At 41.0% G+C, this 15,612-nt stretch overlaps 1 protein-coding gene across 17 annotated transcripts in view; it reads left to right on the forward strand.

The window, feature by feature from the left end:
• DMD (dystrophin) overlaps positions 1-15,612 on the forward strand; it is a 1,901,967-nt gene that overhangs the window by 539,213 nt on the left and 1,347,142 nt on the right. For all 17 annotated transcript variants that reach the window (XR_008319265.1, XM_053308495.1, XM_053308494.1 and 14 more), the window contains one exon: positions 9,958-10,050. Coding sequence is in view for 16 of the 17 variants with exons in the window: in XM_053308495.1 (XP_053164470.1) it covers positions 9,958-10,050 (93 nt within the window). In the remaining variant the exon portion in view is untranslated. The remainder of the gene's footprint in view (positions 1-9,957; positions 10,051-15,612) is intronic.

Here is a 15,612-nt window from a genome sequence, read left to right on the forward strand (position 1 = left end):
AGGATCCCCCAGGAGACGGGCTCTCTAGGCCCATCTCTGTGTCCGCTTGGGCTGAATGCAGCCTGGTTGAACACACGATCCCAGAGCTGGGGTTAATAGCACACTCATGCCCTTAACCCTGGTTAAGAGCTGGGATAAAAAGCTGGGTGGTGCCACAGCTAGGTGGCGCTGCCCTGCTGTGATCGAGTCTGATCCCATCAGTTATCACATGCAGCCTAATTTAGGCTGGGCTTCCCTAGCCTGGGCTAGGCTGCATGTGAGAAACATCATAATTCTGTTACAATCCTATGCAACACTCAAGTCCTGAATAACTGAACCTGCAAGTTTAATCATATGTACAAGGAAATCCTATTAAACTTCTTCCAATGGAAATAGTGCTGTACAAGTGCCTGAAAGTGGCTTTAAGTTGCCACGCCATGTGACAGCCTCTCAATTGCCCTCCAGCTGAATGGAATATCAGACACGGTTTTTACTGCATATGTTTTAAAAGGAAATGTGGTTGTGCCTTGAGTGTCAAATCCATAACAGCTTCAGGTTCATGAGGGCCCTCAGCCAAGTGCATTCATGAGGCTTGTTAGCAGAGCATAGGTGGAACAGCCATACTGGTGGTTTGTATCTTTTTTAACCTCTGCCCCTCACCTCGCAAATCACAGGACACAGTGATGGGAGCATTGCATTATAGTTAAAGGAAAATAGCAGTTGCCAACATGGCTGCCAGAGACCATTTCAAACAAGACCCATTTATCCATTGGGTATGGTATGGATGAAGCTTACCTTGGCAGTAGAATTAGATACTTCTCACCAGCCATCCCCTGCCACCAGGGCCTTGGGTCTATAGGCCCTTTGATGGCCCTGGATCCTTGGCTAGCACCTGAGCTGGCCAGCTCCTACATTGGCCCTACAGTTAGCAGCTGTTATTTTTGGCAAGTAAAACTATTTCTGAAATGATTTTCTGAAGAATTTGTACCACAATTTAGTTGTTACACACAGAAAGCATGTGTATTATGCTGCAAGTTTCCCTTTGTCCTAAGCACATTTTTACATATAGCATTATTAATCTGGGCAGATTAATAATAGAGGACAGATTAATAGTAGAGGACAGATTTCCCCCCCATTTATTTATTTATTTGATTTCTATACTACCCTTCCAAAAATGGCTCAGAGTGGTTTACATTTACATGTAATAAATGTAACATACTGCAAGAACATACAACACAGATATATTTGTGAGCCTTTTTTTATTAAGACTGACTGAAGAGCTTTGTTGAGCTCAGCACAATGTAATTTCTTTGTTTCATAAATTCTAAGCATCCGTTGCAAGTAATTTTTAATAAAAATGCCAACCTAATGAGCTGAACATTTATCAAACGTTCTGAATTAATTCCCAGCATGATAGAAGTGCCAGGAGAGGAAAATACCCTTTCATTTGGAATAGGACTAAAACAGTCCTGAGACTGCCCAGTTGATATTGGACTACAACTCCCATCATCCCCAGCCACAGCACTCAGTAACCAAGGCTTATGGGAGTTGTAGTCAAACAACAGCTGAAGAGTCTCAGGTTGGCCATCCATTTGCTAGAATTTTCTTCTCATTTTGCCAGTGTGGAGTTGAAGATTGAGCTGGGAATTAGAGACCTATATTCAGATTCTCATGTTATAACAGAAACAGTACAGAATTTTATTTTTTTTCACACATTACACAGTTTTCCCACTAATTGGCCTTGGACTAATTAGCTGTCTCTTACTTAACCTACATAAAACAGTTGATAAATGAGTTAGGACTGTTGGCATAAGAAAAGGGAATTTTTTTTATAACCCATTCATCTTAAAAGTGTGAAAAAATCAGAAATAGTTTTATGATAAAGTACGGAATATAGAATTAATCTTAATTTTTGATAGGGTCACAGAACTTCCTCATTCTGTCAGACCCTGAGGTTTTGAGGGACAGTGTAAACAAACAGCAAAGGCAAATTCTGGTCAAATGCAGATTTGTTGGATAAAAATAATACAAAAAGTCAGGTATCCTCAACGTTGGGCCCCCAGATGTTCTTGGACTTCAACTCCCATAATCCCCAGGCCCAGTGGCCTTTTGCTGGGGATTCTGGGAGTTGAAGTCCAAGAACATCTGGGGGCCCAACGTTGAGGATCCCTGCACAAAGTAGTCTCTATTTTCACCACTACTATTGCTACAAGTGCTGAATGTGAAAGTCCTACACTAGTAGTCATGGGACAGCTAATTTCCATGTACATATGTGGCAGGTTACAATTGTTACATGGGTTTGGCACCAAAATTCCATCAATGTGAAATTCAAAAGATAATTTCAAGGTTCCTCTAAGGAGAAACTAAAATTCTAAGATAAATGTCAGATTCCTTCCAATGAAAATAATTGTTCTCAAGTGATTTCTTCACACTCGTCACCATATGTGTCAATACTGCAATGGTGTGGACACATCTGATATCCCAGTTGTGTGGGACAGTACTGGATGTAGAATAGTGTGCAAAATAGAATTGTGTGTATGAAAGCTTCCATAGAAAAAAGAACTTTGGTAGTAATTATTGAACTTGCTTTCAGGAGAGGCAAGATATGGATTGTTGTTTAAGGGGCTTGTGTTGTTGATTTTTAACTTACCCACTATGGACACTATAAAAACAAAAAGTGCTTTTGTGTCATACGAGAAATTCTCTAAGGGAAGAGTATGAATTTACAGCATCCCACAACTTTTTTGTTTGCCATCCCTTAATTGTGAAAGGCACACATCTTTATTTTCAGAATTAGTAAAATGGTCCGTGTTGGTCATACTGCAATTTAAACATAAAACACCTCCCTCCCGCCCCCGCCATCTATACTGCCAAGTACATAATTATAATGATCCTGTAAATCAAGCCCTTGTTCCTGATGGTAGCCAAGTAAGAAGCAGATAAGCGCAAAGGCAGGTGGTTAGAGGTTAATGTCAGGCAGACTTAACGACTTAAGGCCAACTTCAGATTGAAGGCTAGTAATCTGGTAGACTATTGGCTTCAGCAAGAACTTGCCATATTTATGGAAAGTAATCAACTCTGGATACTTAACACTGGTGGTGACATCAGCTTGCACTCTGATGTTACTTGACTTCCCAGGCCAAGAGGATTATGGGTTGCCTTTAAATGCTCCAGCTAAAATTGTCTGTAGTTCCTTGCTTTGACTTGCAGCCCCAGTGATGCAGGGAGACAGTGTCTGTCTCACAGGGCTTCCAGTTTAGGCCTAGCAGTTCCTGACACTTTGTCCTCTGGGGTTACTTTAGATAAGGCATTTTTACAATATCAAGTGATAGTATCTTTCTACAGATATGTGTGACCTCACCCTGGAATTGCTAGGGAAAACCATATTTGTGTGTTTGTCAGGTAGGAAATGGGTCCCTTCCCTTGTGAGGTATAACAATTTTCTTTGATGTCTCTAGGTAAGGTTCACTTTTCTTTCAATTTGCAGAAGACCTGGAGGTTTAATTTCATCTATCAGACATCTTATCTCTCCTTGTTTGTTGCATCTGTGTGGCTGTCTTTTTCTTGTTCTTAAAGCTCTCCATGTATCATGTAAAGATTAGTAATCACAGCCACATCAATGAGAGCAAGCAACAAAAGTGTCTGTGATTTGACCTTTATTCAATAGAACGAAGATTGTATTACAGCTGTGTTTACCGTATTGCAGTGGGATAGTGACTCTCTCGTGTTTTCTTGAAATCAAGGGGCTTGTAGCAGGAGAAAGAACTTGTTTGAAAGATTTTCCTTTCATACATCTGAACTTCTTGTAAGTTTGTTTCACAAATAAATTCCTTTCTTCATGTCAGTCTTGTATTATTTAGCCACAAAATCTTTGTCTGGCTGTGTCTATCTCACCTTGTTTTGGTATTGTTTCCTCCTCTTAACCCTCAAACACCTGTTATATTTATGCCTACAAACACTGTAGAAAAAGAAAGATCAAATCTGCTTTACTCATTTGAATTCCTCTTCTGGCCATGTTGAGGATTAATGGCAGTATCAGTACAAATAAATGCAAAATGCTAGTTTACCTCTCATATATTTTGCACCTACTGGGTTCCCCTTGAAGTCTGATATTAGAAACCAAGTTTTGAGGAGTACTTTAGGATTAGATGAGGCTCCCCTGAAGGGGGCATCATGATGGTACGCATGGGTGGAGCTACCATTGGGCGAATGGGTTCAAAGAACTTGGGCCGCTGTCCCCAGGGGTCATGCCTCACAGTCCCAGACACATCCCTCTGCATCTGACATCAGACACGGGGGCATTATTTTGCTCCCAAACAGGGCTGCATGGCCCCCGTTTGGGACTTGAGTTGGCAGTGCGACCGGAATGGCTCTCCCTGCCTTGAAAGGCAGGGAGAGTCGCTCTGACCCACACTGCCCAGTGCAGCGTGGGTCAATCTCCCTCTCAAGCAGGGCCACGCAGGAGGGACAGCATGCATTGGGAGGGAGACCACAGCCCTGCATCTCATGTCAGATGTGGAGGATGTGGCTAGATGTGGAGGATGTGCATCTGAACTCAGAGATGGGCGTGGGGCCAGGGAGTTGCGGCAGCGGCCGAAAACAGGCCACCACCAGCCTCCCTCTGCCACTGATGGTACATATTTTTCTATATTAACCACTCTGATAACTTTTGTTGAAAAGTGGTATATAAAGATTTGTAGTAGTAGTAGTATCACGAGTGGCCAAAATCCTATTGGTCTCTGTGAAGCTTACCCCCTCCACAGTACCAATGGGACTTACAGTCACCTCAACTTTGCAGTACTTAGTAGAAGTAGCAGAAAGGGTCACATCCAGATTGGGAGCAGTGCAGCCTGCAAGGAGGCCTCAGATGCTTCTGTGCATGTGTGATGTGTCTGAAACATTTAGGGATCATAAGAACTATAGCCAATTTTGAAGTGACAAGCCTATTATTTAAATAAACTTTGCAGTGCTAAATTTAACTTAATATTTATATTGCCCAGTGTACAATAAAGAACAGAATTGTATCTATCTGTTGAAGGCAATTGCAAATAAAGTTGATTCTGTATGCTTCTCAAATACAGAATGTCATTTCAATATATTAGTTTGTTCTTCCAAAAGCTTTTCACATCTTAATGCGCACTTTCACAATGACCTTGAAAATGCAACGTATTTCTTTGTTGTCTCTCCAAATCCTTTGTTTCTAAAGACTTATTGCAATGTCGATCCACTGAAGACATTCAATCTGTTTCTGAAAGATGACTTAATTACCTCACTGCCAGACAAATAGCAAGCTCTTCTTCAGGTTAGAATGTGTGGCAGCAGCAAAGGGAACCTTATGTAATATTTAGTTGATGATTAATAGAAGGTTTCCTTTCAAGCTCGTTAAAATATTTTTTTTAAAGGTTTGCTTGTAACACAATTATAGGTTGTTGAAAACCCACCTGCTGAAAATACATTCATATTGGTCCCTACCCCACCCAGTCATCTTTCTCAATTCTTGTGTGCCAAATCACTTTTGCACTCTCTGTATACTCAAAGAGATACACCAGAGTAAAGAGGAGTTTGGCAACACTGCTCTCAGGAGGGATCTCTTGTTCTTATGTGAGTCAATGCTTGGGTTTTTGGCAGAAAAGCGAAGAAAGACACACCACAACTGTATAAAAGAGGGTTTGTATTTACCTAAATAAAGCCACCTACTGACACAGTGGGAAAATGACTTGACTAGCAAGTCAGAGGTTGCCAGTTCGAATCCCCGCTGGTATGTTTCCCAGACTATGGGAAACACCTATATTGGGCAGTGGCAATCTGGGAAGATGCTGAAAGGCATCATCTCATACTGCATGGGAGATGGCAGTGGTAAACCCCTCCTGTATGCTATCAAAAACAACCACAGGGCTCTGTGTCACCAGGAGTCGACACCAACTCGATGGCACCCTTTATCTTAATCAAAGCATAACAGTGAATCTAAGAGTTGGCAGGAGAAATGTGTGTGCATAAGCACACAGGCTACAGGCTAATAGTTCCTAACATTCCTAATCATCATGAGAAGAAGGGGAAGAAGAAAGGAGAGGAAGGCAGATGGAGGTGGAAGCTGGAATCTTCAAAGAGAAAGTAACACAGAGGCTTGTCATATTACCTGGCTTTGGAGGGGCTGGTAGCAAAACAGATGGTTGCTAGAGTTTGATGCTGGAGAGCATAGTGTCGATCATAGACATGTAGACAGTCCAGAATGCAGGCTGTAGAGACTGGCTCTGCCCCAGCTTATCCTCAGCAGGAGAAGCTGCTGTCAGGACCAAGTCTTGGTGGAGCTTTACCTAGCAGGGTTGCTTAGCAAACTCAGTGAGCAGGTCTGAGAGAGAGGTTCTCAGGACAAGCTGTCTTCTGTCTCATGGCCAGCCTTTTTATCCAGGATTCAATTTTTGATCAGGCCATAAAGCGCTTTGATTCAAAACATATCTGTTATTGATTACTCTCAATTGTTCTGAGGAATTTCAAATATGTCAATAGGTCTGGTCATAGAGGTGTCTATCTTACATACAGATTTAAAGGTGTGACAAGTGTGTGTTTTCCCATCTTGTAGGCAAAGCTTATGTTTGTTCCTCCAAAAATGTGTGTTCCCAATACTGAACATACCTGCTGCAGTTGCAATCTCTTGTTCTCAGTTCCCAAATACCAATGTCTTCTCAGGAAAGGGGGAAGTGAAGAGATTTGGATTCTTTCTCAAGACAATCCTCTAACTATCAGCATTCTCAAGACCATCTAAATATCTAGCCTTCCAGCTTACAATACTACACATAGGTACTATTGTAAATATTATGAACAAGATGTATCTCTAAAGGTACGTAGATCCCTACACAGCAATGGTTTAGACACTGATATAAAGAATACATTTTGAGAATGCAAGCAATATAACTGTATTCCAAAAACAGAACTATACCTAAATCATACATTCCAAGGGGCAATAAAACCATGAAGTATACCAAGGGGGAAACCAAGACAATAAAACAATAGTTATATCAGAAAAACAAAGCAATAAAACCATAAACATTCCAAAGCTGTATCTTGCTGATCAATTTTCCCAGAGTCTAGCTAGTTAACTAAAAGTACAATACATCTCGTATTAAGGAATCTCTTGCTTGTAAATTGGCATATAAGCTATGGCAAAAAGGCACTCAGACCTAACACTACAAACTATTATTATACATACATCAGAAAGAAATACACACAATATTTGGTTTCATGTTACAGGATAAATGCACATGTGTTTTCAGAAAGAAGTATAGGCAAATAGTGGCTCCATGACCAGACATTTCAAAAGGCATACATTTCCCAAAGACATGCAGGTAATTGAAACAGCAACTATTCTGAATGACTACAAAAGTTAAGCAAAGAGGTCTTTTCCCAGGATTTATCAAGTTCATACAGAGTTTAGAGATCTCTTGGTCAGGGTCTTTTGCTTCACAAACAGGACACCTCTTTTTGAGACCACATCTGATGCGGCGTTTTTGTCATGTGGTACTTCTATTATGACACTTGACTTCGCCCATTTCATCCAGCAGCCGTGTTTTTGCCTGGCTCAGTTACACCTCCTTTCAATATTTTTGATTGTTATTGCACATGCTTATATTCATGTATTCTGTATCGTGAGAAGGCATTTTGTGTATTATGTGTTATGAGTTGGCTTGAGTATTACTGCATACATTATTTTTCGTGTTGAATTATTTAGCTTAGATTCATGATTTCTGCTCATTAATGTTATTGATTATTTATTACTGGCTCATTGTTAATGAATATATATTTCCCGTGTTTATATACATTTTCAGTGTTTGGCCATTACATTACCTGCATTTGTTTTTGTTTGTTTGTTTGTTTGTTTGTTTGTTTGTTTTGTGTGGGGTTTTTTTGCAGTCATGGTGGGATTTCCCCTTCCCCTCTTTATTGCTTGTTTCATCCTGTGATTGCCCCTGTTTTTTGTTTGGGTTCACAAACAGGCCAAGCAGCCATCTCGGGAGTGAGCCTAACCATTTTTGGTACAGATGCCAGTCAAATTATCTGGCACACCACATACCACTAAACCACACTTGTCACTCATACATGTGCATGGATACTTAGGAATATGCTTAGGAACTATGGATATACTTTGATTAGTACTAAGCTAATTGAGGTTGTGAGATTAGAGGTGAACAGATGCATGCTCAGACTGTATGAAGAGGAAAACACATACAATCATTAAAAAGCAGCACTGAAGAGAGAGACTTGGGAAGGTGGGCAAGGGGCTACTGACAACTAATTACCACTTTCATTTTGCTGAAAATGGAGTTTTATGTGCCTGAAACAACTTTGGAATTTCAAATTAGTTTGGTGCTTTAGGGAGTCCAGATAGTGAGGGACTTTTCTTCTTTATTCTTCTTTGACAAAACAAGGCTATTCTCACGATGGAGAGAAACCGGGTTAAGGGAGCCCAGCCTGGTTTCTCTCCATCTTGAGAACCACCAGGCTCACGCATGAGCCTGGTAGTTCAACGGGGGCTAGCCCACCTAAGAACCCCTCCCCTAAAATGAGGTTAGCAGAGTGCTCCCTCCACTAACCCCATTATACTGATCATGTGCCTCCGTGGCGTGGCCACACATTAGTAGACGCTTGACTGGGAGGCTCCAGCAAGCTTCCTGGGCTCGGGGGTCTCCCCGGAATGCCTCACATGCTCACACAGGGCATGCTGGGACTTCCACGGGGCATCCTTGAACTCGGGTGGCCCCCGATCCCCACTGTCCCTACCAGGTCCATGATGGAGCTGGTAATCATGTGGGCGGCCGATCCAGCTGCCCAGGGATGGCTCCCTGCTCGTCTGCGGAGAGAGTGGGCTAAGCCCACTCTCCCTGCAGAGCCCAGTAAGGCTCTACACATGGATTGTGTGTAGAGCCTCGATGTGATTTTGCTCATAAACCTGGGCATTTTTTCCACACAGGGCTTTTAGCTTGCATCTCTTCTGGAATAGAGGATGTGTGTTCACATACTGGCCAGATTTACCCTGAAGTTCCTGCGAACTATTCGGGAGCACTTCACACACTATTTGGTACTTCACACACAATTTGATTTCATTGCACATTGGAGTGTAGCCTGATTTATATCCAGGGTTAAAAAAAATCCACTTTTTGCATCAGGTTTTTTGGCAACTTTGAACTCGTAGTAGTAGTAAAGCCTGCTATGTGAAAAATGCCCAGGTTACAACTTTAAATAAATGTTTCAGCAATTTGTGGAATGGTTCTTGTGCAAGCAAAAATCAAGAAGTCTCCATTCTTTCTGTCTTTCTTTCTCATTGGTGGCTAGCCGCTTTTTCTTTTTCTTTATTTTCTCCCCCCAAATTCCACATGCTGGGGAAAAAAATGTCATTTCTGGAAATTCAACTGCTGTATTGAAGAAAAAGACTCTCATGAGAATTTCAGAGAATATTTGAAGTCTCAGTAGAAATTCCTCATAATTTCCCCCCTCATTCTACCCATGATAATATTGGGGAAGCATATTCTTCCTAAGTCTAGTTGTGTGTTTGAAAGAAGTGCCTTAAATGTATTTACACACAGGGTGATTGTTTGTAAATATATATTTCTGTGTATGTTTATATGTAGCTATTTCTATATCTGTTGATGTGGATTCATATTTTAATTGTGCTTTTAAGGTGCTTTAAGAGCTGGTGTAACAAAATGACTAAGAGATTGAGGTATGAATCAGGAAGTCCCTGGTTTGAATGTCACCTATGCCATGTCTTAGACAACCCCTGTTCTCAGCCTCAGCCCCCCATCCCCATCTGCAATATGGGGATAATAATATTTACCCCACAAGGTCATTGTAAGAGTTACAACAAGATAATACACGCTAAGCTCTTTGAACACTTGAAATCACTGTAGAGATGTGAACTATGATTATGTTATTATTAATATATGTTGCTGATTTAACACATAACATTCCATCATTTTATTCCAGTTTGGTACACATCCCATAGAAGATCTCTTCAATGATTTTCGAGATGGACGAAGACTCCTGGAGCTCCTGGAAGGTTTTACTGGCCAAAAACTTGTATGTATATGTTTCTTTTAACCTTATATATCAGGGATATGCAAATTGAGTGCTTCTGGATCCAAAACTTTCCCTGGTGTCTGAGGTTGAGGCAGTGGCCAGAGGTGCTTTCTATCAACTTTGGCTGATATGCCATCTATGTCCATTTCTTGAGATAAATGACCCCAGAACAGTAGTACATATGCTGGTAACCTATAGACTTGTCTACTGCAATATGCTTTATGTGGGGCTGCCTTTGTACATAGTCCAGAAACAGAATGGTACAGAATGTGGCAGCCTGGTTGGTCTCTGGGTTTTTATGGTCTCTCAAAGAGACCATATTGTTCTTATATTAAAAGAACTATACTTATACTTCTTATTATTATTATTATTATTATTAAAACTTTTATACCACCCATCCAAAAGGCTTAGGGCAGTTTACATTAAAACACCATTAACATCAGTTAATAATTAAAACAAAAATTATCAAAGCATAACACAATGATTAACAATTAAAAACATCGTAAACCAGCAATTAAATAATCAGAACAATTTAAAAACAGGTTTTTAAAAGTTGAGAAAGCCTGGTTGAAGAGATGTGTTTTCAGAAGTTTTTTTAAAAATTGCCAGAGATGGAGAGGTTCATATCCCAGCAGGGAGCGCATTCCACAATCTCAGGGCAGCAGCCGAGAAGGCCCATCTCTGTGTAGTCACCAAACGAGTTGGAGGCAACTGGAGACGGACCTCCTCAAGTGACATCAATAGGCGGTGGGGCTCATAGCGAAGAAGACGCTCTCTTAAATACCCAGGGCCTAAGCCATTTAGGGCTTTGTAAGTTGTAACTAGCACTTTGTATTTTGCCCGGGAACCTATTGGCAGCCAGTGTAGCTCCATCAACAGAGGAGTAATGTGGTCTCTCCGAGATGACCCAGAGACTAACCTGGCTGCTGCATTCTGAACCAACTGAAGTTTCCGGACTATGTACAAAGGCAGCCCCACCTAGAGCACATTACAGAAGTCAAGTCTGGTTGTTTCCAATATGTTTCCAAGCAAAATACAAAATACTGGATATAACCTTTAAAGCCCTAAACAGCTTAAAGGTAAAATGTGCCGTCGAGTTGGTGTCGACTCCTGGAGACCACAGAGCCCTGTGGTTGTCTTTGATAGAATACAGGAGGGATTTACCATTGCCTTATCCCGCACAGTATGAGATGATGCCTTTCAGCATCTTCCTAGATTGCTGCTGCCCGATACAGATGTTTCCTACAGTCTGGGAAACATACCAGCGGGGATTTGAACCAGCAACATCTGGCTTGCTAGTCAAGTCATTTCCCTGCTGCACTTAGGCCCGGGATATTTAAGATAATGTCTTATTCACTCTGAGCCCCACCGCCCATTGAGATCATCCAGAGAGGTTTATCTGCAGTTGCCACCAGCTTGTCTGATGGCTACACAGAGACGAGCCTTCTCTTTTGCCATCCCAAGACTCTAACATGAGTTCCCTGCTGAAATATGAGCCTCCCCATCTGTGACAACTTTTAAAAAGTCTATATAGTGGTAATGTTATACACATTCTCCCTTACTCTAGACAAGATATTAATACTGATTTAATGTGTAAGTAAAATAACTTTAAAACAAAGATCTTGCCAAATTTGATCAAACACGTCTCAGTGTTAAAATATCATTCTCAATGCTCTATCTTAGACAGCTGGAAATTCTTGAGCTTAAATACAGTAACTGAAACAAAAAAAAATCCAAAAACAGGGCGCAGGGGAGGAGGTAATGACACTATAGGGTTTTTTTTAACCCTTTTATAGATGAATGAATTCCATTGCCTCTGATTTCTTCCCTAACAGTAATAGTTGGCTGCAGCTGTTCAATATGCATGGCTTCTTTAATCTTATGCAATCAATCAATCAATCAGCTTTATTACGGTCAAAGACCAGCATAGGTAAATACATACAACTATTAGAGAATATAAAAAATGTCTAAGTATAAAATATTTAAAATAAGCTATAAGATATACTAAAGGGTAAAAGCTGGATAGCTAAAAAAAATAAGGGAAGACAACTGTTAAGACTAATAAATCTGATAAAGCAACTAACTGATATAAGCAATTTAGTGCAATCTATATATGAAATTGGTCTATAAGGAGATACCACTCTTAATGGGATGACTAGTAAAAAGGAGATAAAACATAGTTAAATATATAAGTACATATCTAACTATAAGTTAAAAGTTAATAATATAGTAAAAGTATTTTTTAAAAAACATGTTAGAATAAATTGGTCAGTAGTTAAATCATGGGTTATGGGCTGACAGACAGGGTCTGACAGCTCTTGCACGGTGCCATACAGAACCTAGCAACATTGTATGTGAAGGTTTGCTTTTCATCTGAGAGCAGCTTCTTAATGTAGGCTTGACTGGAACAGCCGGGGTAGTTGCGAAGTAGAGGAAGTATGAGCTTCTTCCGGCTACCTTTATAAAACGGACAAGACAAGAGTAGGTGTTCAGTGGTCTCCGCCGCCCCAGAGGTACAGGGGTAAAGGCTTTCCATAAATGGGATCTTCCTGTATTTAACTTCCAAAAGAGAGGATGGAAGGGCATGACAGCAGGTGAGGGTGAATGCCGTTCTATGACTTGGCATTTCCAGCTGGCTCAAATATGTAGGGCGGAGGAGATATCATGAACCTAGAGCTGTCTAAGCCCTGCTATCCAGGAACCATACTTAGGTCCACCTGGTGTTCCATATCCAGGATCCTCTGTCTGATGGCCGTTTTCGCCTTGTCACTGCCCATCAGAGGCGTAACTAGGGAAAACGGCGCCCGGGGCAAGCACTGAAATTGTGCCCCCCCCCCGCCGCCACCCCCCAACATACATCTGACTGACACACATGTTTCAGAAAACTTTTATTTTAAAAATTTAAAAAATTACAAAAATTACCAAAAATTTCAAAATGCACTACATACTTAGGTTTTTCCTCACAACAACCCTGTGAAGTTGGCTTGTATCTCAAACATCAGAATTATATTGCAATGATGATACATACTACATTATACTTAGGTTTTTCCTCACAACAACCCTGTGAAGTTGGCTTGTATCTCAAACATCAGAATTATGATGCAATGATGATTATTATGATTATGATGCTCCTCCCTCACGCCCTGGTTCTGTTCCTGACTTTCCCTTGTGAGTGACTGTATTTTAACAAAACGAAAACCAAGGACTCCAAAGTAATTCGAGGGACTAGGGTGATAGTGCTAAAGACTCCTTATTCTCCCGCTGTTAAAGAAAGACTCCCCTTTTCCAAAACCGCGCGCTATTTACACCAGAAAAGGTTTCAAATGGAGGGGGAAGCATTTATGCATTTATGCATTGTTTTATGTTATGATTTCAAAGTTAGAAAAACTATAAAAGGGCCATTTTAGAGAAGATATGCACTGCCTTAGTTGCAAATCCTGCTTTTTTGAGATTCCCTGCAATTGAATAAAGCGATAATATACACCTTTGCTATTTAAATTGGTTGGAAAGTATTTATGACAATAAAAAATGAAATGGCATTTCAGATGCAACATTGGTTGCCTAAGACCACTCAGATTTAACTAATCTTCATCACATTGACAAAAAGAGCAATTAAAATTAAAATCCATGACTAAAACCAAACCAGTTTTGGTTGTTTTTAATGAAAGGTGGTATATAAATTTAACAATAAATGTTTAGAAGTATATACTTTCACCCCCTCCCCAACCTACAATTAATTCCAGCTTATTTTCAAAGGGCTTCTAGTTTTATTTACAAATTGCTTGGCAGCACCAATGTTTAAGTAATCGCTAATTGCTCCTAATGATAGTTTTACTTATTGTTAAATTTATATACCACCTTTCATTAAAACATTCTCTGTTCATCTGATTTTCAGTCTGGTTAATTAAATTGGTGGACTTTCCTGATGGGCTGAAACAGCTAATCCATTTTGATGATGACATATAATTAAATTAGCTTGCATTACATAGTGAAAAAGTCCAGGAAGGGAGAGATGGGGGGATGTGGAACCCAAGGTTCCACATCCCCCCATCTCCCCTCCCTGAACCTTTTCAGTTAAAACGTGGTTAGATTATAGGGGAGGAAGGACTTGAATGAGCAAAAAGGGGAACTGGTTCGGGCGTTCAGGAAGTTGTTCAGAAGAGGGAGTTGTTCAGGAAGTTTGCTCTGGTGCGTGTCCTCCTCTTGACGCATGCGCGACTGGTGGCGGGGCGGCGGGGCGCGCCGGGGAGTGAGAGTCAGAGACTTGGACTATGAAGACGCCGCAGCACCCAGTGCTGGATGAGCAGTGCCAATGGGGGGGGGTGCCGGGACCGGGGAAGGGGGACTGCTCTGCAAAAAAAAAATATTTTTTTTTTTAAATAAAAATTTTTTTTTTTCCGGCAAATCGGCGGGGGCACTTTTTGGTGCCCCCTGCCAAGTGGCGCCCGGGGCACATGCCCCCCTGCCCCCCTATAGTTACGCCTATGCTGCCCATAGCAAGGAGGTGAGATGGGACGAAGCCCAATAGTGCCACCTTATTATCAACTGCCTGCTTCCATGGGGATTAGAAATTGTCCTGCAGTATTAATGGGGCCAGACCCTGTGTTCAAAGAGCTAATTTGAGCCAGTGATTGAGAGCGGTCATCCAAACTTTAGCCTCAACTTTTATCATGCCAGTTTCTAGACGCAGAGTGGCATTGGAGATAAAGCTAGGCAGTTACAAGGCTGCTCTTAGAAATTTAGATTGGGCACGCTCCACTATACTAAAGTTAGAGGGGTGTCCTGGGTGGGCACCATAGAGTAATTGTGCCAGCAGCTTGGCTTCAAATAGTCTGAGCCTGCCGGTACACATTGGCCACCTCGAAGGAACTGGAGGTTCGAAGGAACCTCCAGATGGCAGCAGAACTCCTCTGTGCCGCTAGGACAATGTGTTCACAGTTGCCTTTCTTGTGCCAGAGGCCTGGTGGACCACCCCCAGATATGTAAAGCAGGTGACCTGTTCAGTTTTGTGGCCATCGATACTCCAGTGGTGGATCTTTGGTCTTCTGGCATCTTAATCTTATGCTTAACTGTATTACCTTCTACAACCAAAATAAACACCTTTGTTTGCACAATTTCTCCTTCATGTTTTTCCTAAACAAGCTTTGCCCAGGGTTTCAAGTGGTTTTTATTATGCTGCCAAATGCTCTTTATACCATTTTAGCAGTGGTCTTCCTGATGTAAAATTCCTCACATTTCAGACAGGCAATTTTATACACTGTTCTTTTAATTTGGCAACTACCTTCTTTATTTTTTCAAGAAATGAAATATGCAATGAAATACATTGGTCTATAAAAGGGTTTTGGTTTTTTAAAAATGTTTTGTAGTGTCATCACTTCCTCTCCTGCCCCCTGTTTTTGGATTGGTTATTTAGTTTGTTGCTGTATTTAAGCTCAAGAGTTTGCAGCTATTTGAGATGGAACGTTGAGAGTGATTTTTAAAGTTATTTTACTTATGCATTAAAGCAGTCTTATGTCTTGTCTTTTAAAAAGTCTTTAAAGATACATTTTTTTCACCCAAACA

The sequence above is a fragment of the Hemicordylus capensis genome, chromosome 3 (assembly GCF_027244095.1).
Source record: "Hemicordylus capensis ecotype Gifberg chromosome 3, rHemCap1.1.pri, whole genome shotgun sequence".
Classification (NCBI taxonomy): domain Eukaryota; kingdom Metazoa; phylum Chordata; class Lepidosauria; order Squamata; family Cordylidae; genus Hemicordylus; species Hemicordylus capensis.